Source organism: Lepus europaeus, chromosome 3 (assembly GCF_033115175.1).
Source record: "Lepus europaeus isolate LE1 chromosome 3, mLepTim1.pri, whole genome shotgun sequence".
Taxonomy (NCBI): domain Eukaryota; kingdom Metazoa; phylum Chordata; class Mammalia; order Lagomorpha; family Leporidae; genus Lepus; species Lepus europaeus.
Genome location: NC_084829.1, coordinates 117,780,490 through 117,796,897, shown reverse-complemented (window position 1 = coordinate 117,796,897; position 16,408 = coordinate 117,780,490). Strand labels below are relative to the sequence as shown.

Below are 16,408 nucleotides of genomic sequence, written 5' to 3'. Positions count from 1 at the left end.
AATACAAAACATCTAAGTATACTTGAACACTAAATTGCATGATAATATCTTAATGTACATAGTTTATATTATTTTCTTGAGTGTAGATTAATCGTATATCCTAGGTTGGAAAATACTATTTTGGAGTTCTTTCAAGGTAATGTATATTATAATGTAAAATATTTAAGTGTTTTTTTTAAGCTAGAGAAATTTAAAACTGTACTTAGGTTTTAAATACATAACTATTATTTTACTGTTGAAAATAATTCATTTTCAACTTTATATTTCTTCATAAAAACTTCATCCTTAAGTAGTTCAAATTTTTGTCAAATTGTAGTCAAATTAACACATGGGAGATCTACTGCAGTGAACTTTTGAAACAGTATTGCAGAAAATAAAGATATGTTCACTGCTGTGAACTGACTGGCTTCTTACTAACCTAAGTGCACACTCATTGGATAAGATCAAGGGCCACTGCTAGCCTATGTGGTGCCTTTTGTGCAAAGTGGAAAGATACGCACATTCTTTTGGGTAGATGCAGATCTTTACCAGGTACATAACGTTATGTACCAGGTACATAATGTGGTGAGCAGAATGCTAAGTAGATTTTTGTCCCCACTTAGTGGCAAGTAGTCACTTTGAGAGTATGTATCAGAATTGTACATTAACACATTGCTTTTCCCAACTTTCCCATATATAACCTAACAGATTATCACCAGAAATAAACAAGCCACGATCGGTCCCATGCTGAGGCTGGGACTAGGGTTGAACTTGGGAAGATAGTGGGTAGGTACCTTCTCTATTTCAAGAACTAGCTGTCTGGGAAGAGAATGGCTGTAGCAATTACACATCAGTATCTACAGCTTTTTTTGTTGCCTGATAACCTTTTATGATTTACCTTTTCTGTCTGTGCTGTGATTAATATTTATTTCATCCTGATTCTCTTTGGATAAAAGATGAGATGTCACATGGTTAATTTATCTTATCCCACAAGTGTGACCTTAGCTGTAACCATGATATTCTCATGGTATTTTCAAATTTGCAGAATTTATTTTGGTCCAGCAGTTTGGCAGTTCTGTTGCCACAAGCCAGAAGTTTTTGTTTCTATCTTAACTCCAGACTTGTAAAATAACCCCTGTGTAGAAATTCATTGGTAGAATTCATAAACTTTCAACAAATTGTGTCTCTTTTTCAGAACTACATTTAAGCAGATTGAAGAGATTGTCTGTCAGTTCTGTCATTTCTCCCCAGTGCTTGAATATTTCCATAAAGATATGTGCTTGACTATTTCCGTAATCATTATTATACAAATGATCCTGATATAACTACTCATCTTCCCCAAGTTCACTACAGCCTGTGATTGTTTGCTGCTGCTTTACAGGGAGACAGCCATTTGTTTTTAACATTTCCTGTCTTCCAACCAGTGTGTTACATTTCTGGTGATTCCCCACACTTTTCCTTCTTTCCCAAGTACTTTTCTTTGTGAGAGATGTGAGATAACCTATGTATGCTTCTCACAGACCAAAAGGGAGTCTTTTACTTTGAGGTTTCTTCTTACATTGGCTTTGTTGGCCATAGAAACTGTTTCATTTGCGTGTAAGCACTTAGAGTATCTTATGTTGCTTATTGAAATATTTTGTAACATTTTTTCTGATTCTTTAAGTTTCTCTTAGCTTTTGACTTCTTTTAGGATATGGGTGATTTATATAGTGTCAAGCTATAGTTATCCTATATATGAGAATAGAAATAGATTAAATTAAATGATGTAATCAAATGTATATATGAATGTTTGTAATGTACATTTTATGTGCTTATTCTTACAGAAAATTTAATTTTAAGTAAATAAAACATACAGAAACAATGTAGACATTTTAAGATTGATAATGTCTGTTTTCAGAAGGAGTGACAGGTCTGTTTTCCATTGTGAAAGAAAAGCATCTCAAATTATTTTAAGTGCTAACTAAAGGATTGTGAGATGTTTATAATTTTAAAAAAGTTTTTAAGTGTTTGAATCTCCTTTTAATTTAGTCAAAATTAATAAAAATATAAGGATTATAAATTATAAATTGGCCAATTTTTAAGATTAGTTTTCGAGTTTTTGAATGATCAATTAATCTTAGCTTTTTTTTTTTTTTTTTTGACAGGTAGAGTGGATAGTGAGAGAGAGAGAGAGACAGAAAGGTCTTCCTTTTTGCCGTTGGTTCACCCTCCAATGGCTGCTGCGACCGGCGCATCGTGCTGATCCGAAGCCAGGAGCCAGATGCTTCTCCTGGTCTCCCATGCAGGTGCAGGGCCCAAGGACTTGGGCCATCCTCCACTGCCATCCCGGGCCATAGCAGAGAGCTGGCCTGGAAGAGGGGCAACCAGGATAGAATCTGGCGCCCCAACTGGGACTAGAACCCGGTGTGCCGACACCACAAGGCAGAGGATTAGCCTGTTAAGCCACAGCGCTGGCCTTAGCTAACATTTTTGAGCACTTCCTACATTCCAGGGACTGGTCTAAGTGAACTGTATGTAGTAACAGGCTTACTTCCCACTATAGCATGGTAATATACAGTGACACTAACAAGTAAGTGGCAGAGCCCACAGTCTTAACTACTTCCCTTTACTGCCTCAAAAGTAAGCAGTTTAACTTTTTATACCACCCTCAGTTTTATTTTATAGTATGAGTTTTTATTGTAATGTGACATGGGTGCTCCTTGTATTTCTGAATGTACAGTGTTCTTTGGACAGTATGAATAACACAATAAAACTATTTTCAGGATAGTTACTGAATAGAGAATTTAAAATAGTCATATCTTATAAAAGATTTAAGTGGAAAGTTTTGGCAGATATTATAGTCAGCATCCATGAACTAATGTTTACCCTTAGATGGGCAATTTATGAATTATGCCTTATATTTATTCTTCACTGTGTACCATTCTGTGGCATAGATTTCCTTACTGAAGCAGAATCTGGAGATACAGCTTTCCCAGTCCCAGACTTCTTTGCAGCAGCTGCAGGCTCAGTTTACACAGGAACGACAACGGCTTACACAAGAGCTTGAAGAATTAGAGGAACAACATCAGCAAAGACATAAATCCTTAAAAGAAGCACATGTCCTTGCATTTCAAACAATGGAAGAAGAAAAGGAAAAGGAACAAAGAGTAAGTTTAATGTGACATATGCTCAAATTTATTTATTTTATTTTTCCCAGAAACCTTTTATTTAAGGAATACAAACTTCATGCATTTCATAAATACAACTTTAGGAACATAGTGATTCTTCCCACTATACCCAATTGGACAAATTCTTCCAATTTCTGTCTGTTATTGAAGGATTTTATTTTCACCTTCATTTGTAAATGAGAGATTTGCAGGGTACAGTATTCTGGGTTGGCAATTTTTTTGCTCTTAAGATTTGGAGTATATCTCACCATTCTGTTCTAGCCTGTAGGGTTTCTGATAAGTCCACTGTAAGTCTAATTGGAGATCCTCTGAGAGTAATCTGGCATTTCTCTCATGTACATTTTAGAATCTTTTCTTTATGTTTTACAGTGGAGAGTTTGACTACAGTATGTTGTGGTGAAGATCTTTTCTGGTCATGTCTATTAGGAGTTCTGTGTGCTTCCTGTACTTAGACGTCACTTTCTTTCTCCAAATTGGGGAAGTTTTCTGTAATTATTTCACTAAAAAGGCCTTCTAATCTATTCTCTCTTTCCAAACCTTCAGGAATTCCTAAGATTCATATGTTGGGTCGTTTGATAATATCCCATAGGTCTCCAACTCTAATTTCTTCTATTTTTTTTGGTCTGACTATAAAATTTCCAGAGATTTTTCTTCTATGTTGGTTGTTATTTCTTCTGCCCTACTGAGTCTGTTGTTAAGGCTTTCCACCACATTTTTATTTGATCTTTTGAGTTCTTCATTTCCAATGTTTCATTTTGACTTTTCTTTAAAATCTCAATTTCATGGGAAAATTTTTCATTCATGTGATGTACAGATTTCTTTAGTTTGTGAATTTGCTTCTGATTACTTCTGAGTAATCCTACAATCAATTTTTTGAATTCTGTTTCTGCAATTTCTTCAGTCTTTTCTTCTTCATATTCTAGTATTGAATTTTTATGTTCTTTTGGGAGCATCATGTTGTCTTCCTTATTCTTTTTCTTGAATTGCGGCATTTAATTTAAGGCATTTGTGGAGATACTTGGTTTTTTTTTCCCCATGTAATGGCTTTTATCTTTGGACTGTGCCTCCGTGGCTTAGTAGAATGTCTGTTCTTTCATTGAATACCCTGAGGCATGTGCTGTGTATGGCTAGGGAGCTCTGTTCAGTGCTCCAGGGTGAGGAGAGTGCCACCCAAGTTGGGCATGGTAAATCCCCCCCCCTTTTTTTTTGTTTTAGTCAGAGGGGAGGTTTGTTCAGCTCAATTATAGTCTCGTACTCACTCCCTCTCTTCCATGGAGACCAATGCCTGGGTGTTAGCCCCAGTGGGTTCAGTATTAATCCGAGCTGCCACAAGAACCACACAAAGGAACTCTGCAGTCCTTAGTGTGAGCATGGATCTCGCAGCAATGATCCCCACTAGGAAATAAGGGAGCCCTGAGTGTTTGGAGCCACCCCCAGTGAATGCCCATAGTCCCAGCCACACCCTGCACCCTCCCACACAGCCACATTGTTTTTACAGTCCCAGCACACAAGGCTCCCACAGTCACGAGTACCCAGCCCCCTGTCAGCTCTCTGCCACTCAGGCGTCTCCTCTCAGCTGGTTTCTGGGCACACAGACATAGCTGGCACAGTTGTTACATATGTCCAAAATGGTACCCGCCCCCTCTTGGCTAGTAATAGTGATTAAACATACATGCCAATTGTATACTATATTAGATAAATGAGACTTGCCTCAACATTTTAGTTCTGTTCCCCATCAATAATGTCAATTCCTGTATGAGACTAGTATACTATCTAACCTGTTATATAGGATACTTCAAAAAGTTTGTGGAAACATGGAATTAAATATAACTTTATATTAGTTCAAAAAAATTGGGAGATTCCAAGATGGCTGAATAAGCAAAAGGTGCTCTACTTTTGATCACGGGAAAATACTAGAAAAACAGGAGAGATTATGTGTTGCTGGGAGATAGTTGGAGGGATGTTTTTAGTGAAAAGTCTAAAAATAGATGAGAGACTCTATGGAGTCTATGGAGAAGCTAGGATTATACAGGCATGCAGCAGCTTGTGCAACACCACCAGTGACTCCTTCAGCTAGCAGCTAAGTGGAAGGCCACCTACCCAGAGCAAGGGTCCCAGCACCCAGTGAGGAAAGCACCGTCTTTCCAGAATAAGGCAAGTGGAGATTGCAGTGGCCCACGTGCTTCTGCAGGATTTTGTTAGTGGGAGAAATCTGTGGACCCGACTGATCTTGAATCTAGGCAGACAAGCTGGGGGTGGGGTTGGGGGGCAAAGTCCCCTCTTAACTCTGTGAATGGAGGGTACATTGCTTCTCTCCCCTCCACCAAGTCACCTGCCTCAGGTATGGGGTGGTGCTCTCTTTGGACAGGGAGGCCTGCAGGGCAGAGAGTAGATCCCTTGCAGCTTGTGTCTGTGGAAATCCTATGATTGCATGATAAAGCAAAGAAACTGATAAAGGCATAGGGTGTGGCTGGATCTTTGGGCAATTATTGAGCTGGGCATGTACATTGCAGAAGATTGTATGTTCACATCATAAAGTGCAAAAGTTCGTTCTTCAGTTAATTTATCTGAGTGAATGGAGGTTAGGATATGCAGGCACAGAGAGGTTCAGCTTGGCACCCTGCAGGGTGGAGGCAGTGATCATGCCAGCTAGGGCAGTTACCCACTTTCCCCTACTGACTACAGAGGAGAGCTACCATGCATAATTTGGGTGTTACCCTGGACTTTAGTGCCCCCCTCCCCGACAAATGCCGATTAGAGCTCCCTGGCCCAGCGAGCAGACACCTATGGATATTGCTTGAAGGTACAGACATCTCACTATGCCTAGATGCATATTTCAAAGAATAAAGACTTCAGAGGTGGCCAGCATAGAAGAATCAAGACTTTATTGTTGCCTGAGATGCTGACATCTTATATAGGCACTGGTTCGAGTCCTGACTGCTCCATTTCTGATCCAGCTCCCTACTAATGTACCAGGGAAAGCAACAGAAGATGGCAGAAGATGGACCAAGTCCTTGGGCCCAGCCACCCACCGGTGAAGCCATGAAGTTCCTGGCTACTTGCTTCAGTCTGGTGCAGTTCTGGCTGTTGTAACCATTTTGAGAGTGAACTAGAGGATAGAAGATTCTCTCTCTCTCTCTCTCTCTCTCTCTCTCTAACTCTGCCTTTCAAAAAATAGATCTTTTATTTTAAAAAATGAAGACTTCAGAGGAGGTATCAACAGGTGTTTATCCAGATAATAAAAATAAGCACAAAAATATAATAAAAATGAACAAGGAAGGCAATATGACTCCACAAAAAGAACACAAGAATACTTCAGTTTTAGTTTGTGATGATGAGGAGATTGACAAAATGCCTGCAAAGGAATGTGAAAGATTGATTGCAAGATTACTTAAAAACACAGAGAGGCAAATACATTAGTTAAATCTGTGAGTGACATGGATGAGAAATTTTGCCAGAAAATATAAATATTGAAGAAAAATCAAGCAGAAATATGAGATGTGAAGAATTTAATATGTTAAATAAAAAATACAGTGTAAAGCCTGAACGAAAGAATCAGTGAGGTAGAAAAAAAGAATATCCAAGCTTGAAGACAAAGCTTTTGAAATATTTGAGTCCTATTAATAGAAGAAAAAATTAGAAAAAAATGAAAAAGTGTTCAGGATATATGGGATTCAATCAGATCACAAAATATACTTGTTGTAGGCATTCCTGAAGGAGTGGAAAAGTGGAATGACCTGGAAAACTTATTCAGTAAAATAATTGCAGTAAATGTCCCTATTTAGGACAAATATATGCACACACAAGTACAGGAAGCAAATAGAACCCCAAATAGACATGATCAGGGGAGATGTGAATCATGGCACTTTATATTCAAACTTTGAAGAAGTAAAACACAAAGAAAAGATCCTAAAATTTGCACAAGAGAAATGCCCGATTATCTTTAAAGGATTTCCCATTAAGTTTACAGCAGATTTCTCATCAGAAACTGTACAGGCAAGGATAACATGGAGAGGTATAGTCTAGATAATTTAAAAAAAAAAAATGTCAGCCCAGAATACTCTGCCCTGCTAAGCTTTCATTTATAAATGAATGTAAAATAAAGACCTTCCAAACAAAAGTTGAAAGAATTTGTCACCACTCTTCCAGCCTTACAAATGATATTTAAGAATTACTACATACAGAAACAAAAAAAGATAACCAGCATCATGAAAGAATGTGAAGGCAAAAAACCTCCTAATAATAGTACAAAGGAGAATCAAAACCGACAGTAGGAATATTCCTGGAAAAATGACAAGACCAAGTCATCAATTACCAATAATAACCTTTAATATAAATGAACTAAATTCTTCAATTAAAAGATACAGACTGCCTAAATGGGTTAAAAGCAAGACCCATGTATATACTGCTTACAAGAAACACAATTCATCAACAAAGATACACACAGACTGAAACTGAAAGGTTGGAAAAAGATAGCCCATGCAAATGGACATAAAAAATGAGCAGGAGTAGCTAACTTAGTATCAGACAAAATAGACTTCAAGACAATTCTGTTAAAAGAGACAAAAAGGTTTTTTGTGATGATTAAAGGGTCAGTTTATCAGGAAGATGTGACTATAGTAAATGTATGTGCACCCAATGCTAGAGCATCCAGTTATTTCAAACAAACATTAATGGATCAAAAGGGAGACATATGCTCCAATACAATCATAATGGGAGGCATAAACACCCTGCTTTCATCAATGGACACAGATCAGCTAGGCCGAAAAATCAACCAAGAGTTAATCTATGCTATCAACCAAATGGATCTAATTGATATCTACAGAACATTTCATCTCACAGTCTCAGAATACACAGTATTTACATCAGTACATGGAACATTCTTCAGGATAGACCATATGATAGGCCATAAAACATGTCTCAACAAATTAAAAAAATTAAAATCATACCATGTACCTTTTCTGATCACAGTGTAATGAAGCTGGAAGTTAATAACATTAAGAAACTCTAGAAAAGACAAACACATGGAGACTGAACAACATGCTCCTGAATGAACAGTGAATCATAGAAGAAATCAAAAGGGAAAATTAAAAATTCCCTGAAAGAATGAAGATGACAACACAACATGTCAGAACTTACGGGATACAACAGAAGCAGTGTTAAGAGGAAAGTTTAGGGGCCAGTGTTGTGTTGTGGAGTAGTGGGTAAAACTACTGCTAGTGATGCTGGCATCCTGTATGGGCACCGGTTCATGCCGCAGCTGCTCCATTTCCAATCCAGCTCTCTGCTAATGGCCTAGAAAAAGCAGAGGAAAGTGACCTAAGTGCTTGGGTCCCTGCACACACATGGGAGAACAGATGAACCTCCTGGGTCCTGGCCTTTACTTGGCCCATCCATGGTTGTTGTGAGAGATTTTCCCTCCACTAGTCCACTTCCCAAAGGCCCACAACAGCCAGAGCAACCCAGGCCAAGGTCAGGAACCTAGAACTCAATTCAGGTCTCCCTTGTGGATGGCAGAGACCCAAGTACATCTGTTGCCTCCCATGGTGTGCATTAGAAGGAAACTGTATCAACAGTAGCAGAGCAGGGACTCAAGCCAGATAACTCTGATATGGAATGCAGGCATCCCAATTGGTGTGTTAACAATTGCATCAAGTGATTGGCACTGTGGCATAACAGGTAAAGTCACTGACTCTCGTGCCAGGATTCCATATGTGCTCCCATTTGAGTCCCGGCTGTTCCTCTTCCAATCCAGCTCTCTGCTATAGCCTGGGAAAGCAGTGAACAGTGGTCCAAATGCTGGGTCCCCTGCACCCACGTGGGAAACCTGGAAGAAGCTTCTGGGTCGGTCTTGGCTTCAGATCAGCCCCCACTCTGGCCATTGTGACCATTGGGGAGTTAACCAGCGGACAGAAGAACTTTTCCTCTCTCTCTGTGTCTCTCTGTAACTCTACCTGTCAAATAAATATTTTTAAAAATATTTTTTGATTAACATGTAATACTTGTACATTTTTATGAAGTACAGTGCAATGTCTCAATACATGTATACAGCATAAATTGATCAGATCTGGGCTTGGCACTGTGGCATAGCAGGTAAAGCCATCACCTGCAGTGCTGGTATCCCATATGGGCGCTGGTTTGAGTCCCACCTGGTCCTCTTCCTGTCCAGTTCTGATATGGCATGGAAAAGCAGCTAAAGATAGTCCAAGTCCTTGAACCTCTGTACCCACGTGAGAGACACAGAGGAAGCTCCTGGCTCCTGGCTTCTGGCTTCAGCCTGGCACAGCCCCAGCCTTTGCAGCCATTTGAGAAGTGAACCAACAGATGGAAGACCTCTCTCTCTCTTGCCCCTGCCTCCCTGTAGCTCTGCCTTTCAAGTAAATAAATCTTTTTAAAAATTAATTAAGTCTGATAATTAACATAATTAGCATTTCAATTTCCCAATCTTTTCTTTATTTTTCTTGGAGCCTATGAGATTTTTTTTTTTTTTGACAGGCAGAGTGGACAGTGAGAGACAGAGACAGAGAGAAAGGTCTTCCTTTGCCGTTGGTTCACCCTCCAGTGGCCGCTGCAGTTGGCGCGCTGTGGCCAGCGCACCGCGCTGATCCGATGGCAGGAACCAGATGCTTCTCCTGGTCTCCCATGGGGTGCAGGGCCCAAGCACTTGGGCCATCCTCCACTGCACTCCCTGGCCACAGCAGAGAGCTGGCCTAGAAGAGGGGCAACCGGGACTAGAACCCGGTGTGCCAGCGCCATAAGGCGGAGGATTAGCCTAGTGAGCCGCGGCGCCGGCACCTATGAGATTTTTAAAAACATTTCATCTACTTAGATAATAAGATGTATTCTTGTCCAGAAAGTTAATAAAGTATTTTTTTTGGCTAAAAATTAGGGCTGATTACCTAGCTAAATAATCTGTTCAATAGGGGCCTGCACTGTGGCTCATTGGTTAATCCTCCACCTGTGGTGCCAGCATCCCATATGGGCGCCGGTTCTAGTCCTGTTTGCTACTCTTCCAGTCCAGCTCTCTGCTGTAGCCCAGAAGAGCAGTGGAGAATAGCCCAAGTGCTTGAGCCCCTGCACCCGCATGGGAGACCAGGAAGAAGCACCTGGTTCCTTCAGATCGGCGCAGCGCCAGCCATAGCAGCCATAGCAGCCATTTGGGGAGTGAATCAATGTAAGGAAGACCTTTCTCTCTGTCTCTCTCTCTCTGTCTCTCTCTCACTGTCTAAAACTCTACCTTTCAAATAAAAAAAATAATCTGTTCATTAGATACCACTTATGAATTGAAATGACACATGAATTCTCATATCAGTGTACTTTAATTTTGGACATTTAATATTTTATAGAACTTTAATCATTTTTTTCAAAAACCTGCAATTTTATCATATTAACATTCTCTAAACTAAAAGTTTTTTTATTGCTCCTATAGTCAAAGAAGCCATTTTTAGAGATAAAACACTTTCAAAACAATGAACATAATTAGCCAAATACTAATTGTAAAATATACTATTTTGAGTAGAAATATCATATGGCATCTTTCTTATAAACATTTCATGTTACAAATTAGTTTTAAAAAAACACCTCTTGCTGGTACATTTAGTCACTAAGCTGTTAAGTACCTTGAGCTCTGTTTTCTCTTCTTACCGTGTTTCTTCTCTTTGGTGTTGGTCACTGATAGTGTCTTTTCTCTGGCTAGGCTTTTTTTCTTTTTTTAAACTTATATTTAATAAGTATAAATTTTGAAGTACAATGTTTGGATTATAGCAGCTTTTCCCCCCATAACCTCCCTCCCACCTGCAACCATCCCATCTCCCACTCCCTCTCCCATCCCATTCTTCATTAAGATTCATTTTCAGTTATCTTTATATACAGAAGATCAACTTGATATATACTAAGTAAAGATTTCAACAGTTTGCACCCACACAGATACACAAAGTGTAAAGTACTGTTTGAGTAGTAGTTTTACCATTAATTCACATAGTACAACACATTAAGGACAGAGATCCTACATGGGGAGCAGTGCTCAGTGACTCCCGTTGTTGATTTAACAATTGACACTCTTATTTATGACGTCATTAATCACCGAGGCTCTTGTCATGAGCTGCCAAGGCTATGGAAGCCTCTTGAGTTCACAAATTCTGACCTTATTTAGTCAGGGCCATAATCAAAGTGGAAGTTCTCTCTTCCCTTCAGAAAAAAGGTACCTCTTTCTTTGACTATCTGGCCAGGCTTTTTAAGCTAATCATACAAAAGCCTTTACAGTCTTGCACTAAGTAATGATGTTTTGGTCATTGGTAGACTGTGTAACAAATGGTGATCTCATAAGCTTCTGTCCCCCAGTAACTTGAAACTGTCATTGTTTTTTAAGTATGCTCTATGATGTTTCTCTAATGATTTAATCAATCACCTGATGATGCGTTTCCAAGAACATATCCCTGTCATGTAAATGAGGCATGACTGCTGCCTCCTCTCAGAACTTCTGCTTTTCACAAATGCAGGAACAAAGAATGACTGTAGAAAATAGCTACAAAATATGATGAGGTTGGAATTATAACATTTTCTTCTAGTTGCAAGGTGACCTTATTATGGTAATGCTCTCCTCCTCTTTCCTAAATGTAAGTCTGTGCACACAGAATAAATATTCAGTAATTTTAAGTAGTTCACACCATTTAACAGCTTTAGAAAAAGCTTTTATTTTAAAACTGCTCTTGGAAAATGGTCCAAATTTCCAATTCAAGCAAAATACATTGAGTCAAATTGATGTCATGATGATTCATTGATTGTACTGAAATGACCCTACTAATTTGTTTTCCAATGGAAATGATCTTGTATTTATTTTTTTGAAAAGGTACTGAAATACCTTGTATTTCTTTTTTAATTAAATTAACTAAATTTAATAGAGAGAGACAGATAGAGACCTCCTATCTGGTGGTTCCCTAACCAGATGCCTGCAAGAGTTGCAGAAGGGCCAGGCCAAAGCCAGAAGCTGGAAACTCAATTCCAGCTAGGTTGAGCCATCGTTTGCTACCTCCCAGGGTATTCATTAATATGAAACTGGAATTGGGAGCAGAGCCATGACTCAAACTCAGGCTCTGCCATGTGGGATTTTGGCATCCCAGGTGATGTCTTAACTACTACATGAAATAGCCACCCATTGCAACACTTTATATCTCTTAAATAACAGTTGGGTTTTAGTAATTATTTTCTATTTTGTTTGTATTTTCCTTCTTATATTCAAGTGTAATTTATTTGTTTCTTCCATTCTAGGCTCTTGAAAATCATTTACAACAAAAGCACTCTGCAGAGCTTCAGTCACTGAAAGATGCGCACAGAGAGTCAATGGAGGGCTTCCGGATAGAAATGGAACAGGAACTCCAGACTCTTCGGTTTGAATTAGAGGATGAAGGAAAGGCTATGCTTGGTATTTTGGAAGGATTATAGTTTTATCTCTCTCTCTTTTTTTTTTTTGGTACATTCTTCCATTTTAAAATTCAACATCTAAATCACTGTTATTATTAAATTTTGAAACATTGAGATGAATAGCTAAGTGTGCTGCATATTTGATTGAAGATGGCAGATAAGGGTGGGGGAGGTGGAGTAGAGTGGGTAAAATACAAAGTCTCCTCTGCTTTCTTTGTTTTCTGGCTATGTAAGCAACACCCACATATGTGTCCATCTGTCCCTGTGGGAATAAACAGAGTCAGGACATTTGGTAGACTTGGATATCAGTTCTTGTAAGACCTAAAGACCACATCTTCAGATTATATGGTCATACTGGTTTTTCAACTTCAGAGTTTTGTTTTAATGAGAAAAGTCACAATTGGGTAATTCTTTATTTTTTTTAATAAAGCCTACTTGGATATATATCTTAAAAGATGTTTTTCTCTGTTTTGAATGTCAGAGTTACAGAGAAAAGGAGTTTTTCATCTGTGTTAGGAGTCCTTTGGCAGGACCCTTTTGTCTGCATCAGTTATCACTCAACATTGAACTTGCATACTCAAAGTATTCTCACTACCAGCTTTCTTATTTGCCCTCTACATAATATTTGACCCCTTTGACCATCTACTTCTTGGATCTTTTTTCTAGTTGCTTTCCATGAGAGGATGCTGTTCTCACTGTACTCCTGCTTTGCTGACCTCTGCCCTTTAATTTCATTACCAGTCCCATTTCTACCTATTAAATATGGTTATTACATAGCTATCTATTCAATAGTTCTATTTCGCAGAATTCAGTCACCAGCTTTCTGGTCTGTTTTTTTATGTCTTAAGCCTATACTTGGTTAATTGGATGCACATCCATTGTTTCAACAGCTTTATACGTAAGTGACTCCAAATGGTGTTTCTAGACGAAACCTCTTTTCTTTTTTTTTTCTTTTTTTAAAGATTTTTTTTTTTTTGACGGGCAGAGTGGACAGTGAGAGAGAGAGAGGAGAGAAAGGTCTTCCTTTTCCATTGGTTCACCCCACAATGGCCGCTGTGGCCGGTGCACCGTGCTGATCGGAAGCCAGGAGCCAGGTGCCCGTCCTGGTCTCCCATGCGGGTGCAGGGCCCAAGCACTTGGGCCATCCTCCACTGCACTTCCGGGCCACAGCAGAGAGCTGGACTGGAAGAGGGGCAACCGGGACAGAATCCGGCGCCCTGACCGGGACTAGAACCTGGGGTGCCGGCGCCGCAGGCAGAGGATTAGCCTATTGAGCCATGATGCCAGCTAAGATTTTTATTTATTTATTTGGCAAGTAGAGTTACAGACAGTGAGAGAGAGAGAGACAGAGAGAAAGGTCTTCCTTCCATTGGTTCACCCCCAAATGGCCGCCACTGCCGGAGCTACGCCCATTCAAAGCCAGGAGCCAGGAGCTTCTTTCCTGGTCTCCCACATGGGTGCAGGTGCCCAAGCACTTGGGCCATCCTCTACTGCCTTCCCAGGCCACAGTGGAGAGCTGGACTGGAAGAGGAGCATCCGGGGCTAGAACCCGGTGCCCATATGGGATGCTGGCACTGCAGGTGGAGGATTAACCTAGTGCGCCACCACACCGACCCTGAAATCTCTTTTCTTTTCTTTTCTTTTCTTTTTTTTTTTTTTGACAGGCAGAGTGGATAGTGAGAGAGAGAGAGACAGAGAGAAAGGTCTTCCTTTTTGCCGTTGGTTCACCCTCCAATGGCCACTGCGGCCGGCGCATCTCGCTGATCCGAAGCCAGGAACCAGGTGCTTCTCCTGGTCTCCCATGCGGGTGCAGGGCCCAAGCACTTGGGCCATCCTCCACTGCCATCCCGGGCCACAGCAGAGAGCTGGCCTGGAAGAGGAGCAACCAGGACTGAATCCAGCGCCCAAACTGGGACTAGAACCCAGTGTGCCGGCACCGCAAGGCGGAGGATTAGCCTGTTAAGCCACGGCGCCGGCCTGAAATCTCTTTTCTTATACATTAGACTTGAATATCTATCTGCATGTTGAACAGTTCTATGTTCTAACTTATACTCAGTATTTTTCACTGTGGGCTCATTTTATCCCCATAGCCCTAGATGTGTTTCTGTTCCCAAACCATCTCCTTTAATTAATGTTATCACTGGTTATTCAGTTGTCAAACCAGGAAAATGAGAGTCATCATTGTTTCCATTCAGTGCTATATCCTTTCAGTTAGTTCCTCATCTCAAATATTTGCTACATTTGTTTCCTCTTTTTGGTCTTTCAACCATTCTTTTTAAATTTTTTTAAAAGATTTATTTATTGGCCAGCGCCGCGGCTCACTAGGCTAATCCTCCGCCTTGCGGCGCCGGCACACCGGGTTCTAGTCCCGGTCGGGGCACCGATCCTGTCCCGGTTGCCCCTCTTCCAGGCCAGCTCTCTGCTGTGGCTAGGGAGTGCAGTGGAGGATGGCCCAAGTCCTTGGGTCCTGCACCCCATGGGAGACCAGGAGAAGCACCTGGCTCGTGCCATCGGAACAGCGCGGTGCGCCGGCCGCAGCGCGCTACCGCGGCGGCCATTGGAGGGTGAACCAACGGCAAAAGGAAGACCTTTCTCTCTGTCTCTCTCTCTCTCACTGCCCACTCTGCCTGTCAAAAAAAAAGAAAAAAAAAAAAACAAAAAAGATTTATTTATTTGAAAGAGTTACACAGAGAAGGATAGGGAGAGAGAGAGAGAGAGAGAGAGAGAGAGAGGTCTTCCATCCCCAGGTTTACTCCCCAAATGACCACTACAACCGGAGCTGGGCTGACCCACAGCTAAGAGCCAGGAGCTTCTTCCAGGTCTCTCAAATAAATGTAGTGGCCCAAGGACTTGGGGCATCTTCTGCTGCTTTCAGGCCATAGCAGAGAGCTAGATTGGAAGTGGAGCAGCTGGGTCTTGAACTGGAGCCCATATGGGATGGCACCAAGACAGATACACAAAGTATAAAGCACTGTTTGAGTAGTAGTTTTACTGTTAATTCGCATTAAGGACAGAGATCCTACATGGGGAGTAAGTGCACAGTGACTCCTGTTGTTGATTTAACAATTGACACTCTTATTTATGATGTCAGTAATCATCCGAGGCTCTTGTCATGAGCTACCAAGGCTATGAAAGCCTCTTGAGTTCACAAACTCCGACCTTATTTAGACAAGGCCATAATCAAAGTGGAAGTTCTCTCCTCCCTTCAGAGAAAGGTACCTCCTTTGATGGCCTGTTCTTTCTGCTGGGATCTCACAGAGATCTCTCATTAGGTCATTTTTTTTTTTTTAACAGTGTCTTGGCTTTCCATGCCTGAGAAACTCATGGGCTTCTCAGCCGGATCCAAATGCCTTACGGGCTGATTCTGAGGCCAAAGTGCTGTTTAGGACATCTGCCCATTCTATGAGTCTGCTGTGTATCGTGCTTTCCATGTTGGATCATTCTCTCCGTTTTAATTCTATCAGTTATTATTAGCAGTTACTAATCTTGTTTATATGATCCCTTTGACACTTAATCCTATCTTTTTGATCAATTATGAACTTAAACTGATCCCTTTGACTAGTAAGATGGCATTGGTACATGCCACCTTGATGGAATTGATTTGGAATCCCCTGCTATGTTTCTAGCTCTACCATTAGGGGTAAGTCTGAGCATGTGCCAACCTGTTGATGTACATTTTAGAGTCTTTTATTTACGTTTTACTGTGGAAAGTTTGACTACAATGTGTTATGGGGAAGATCTTTTCTGTTCATGTCTATTAGGAGTTCTGTTTGCTGCTTGTACTTGGATATCCCTTTCTTTCTCCAATTTGAGGGAGCTTTAATTATTTCACTAAACAGGCC

At 40.5% G+C, this 16,408-nt stretch overlaps 1 protein-coding gene across 11 annotated transcripts in view; it reads left to right on the top strand.

Annotated features, from left to right (window-relative positions):
• Positions 1 to 16,408, top strand: part of FAM184A (family with sequence similarity 184 member A) — a 111,258-nt gene that overhangs the window by 74,705 nt on the left and 20,145 nt on the right. For 10 of the 11 annotated variants that reach the window (XR_009865515.1, XM_062186682.1, XM_062186684.1 and 7 more), the window contains 2 exons: positions 2,913 to 3,125; positions 12,414 to 12,567. Coding sequence is in view for 10 of the 11 variants with exons in the window: in XM_062186682.1 (XP_062042666.1) it covers positions 2,913 to 3,125; positions 12,414 to 12,567 (367 nt within the window). In the remaining variant the exon portion in view is untranslated. The remainder of the gene's footprint in view (positions 1 to 2,912; positions 3,126 to 12,413; positions 12,568 to 16,408) is intronic. The other variant, XM_062186685.1, reaches the window with a different exon arrangement.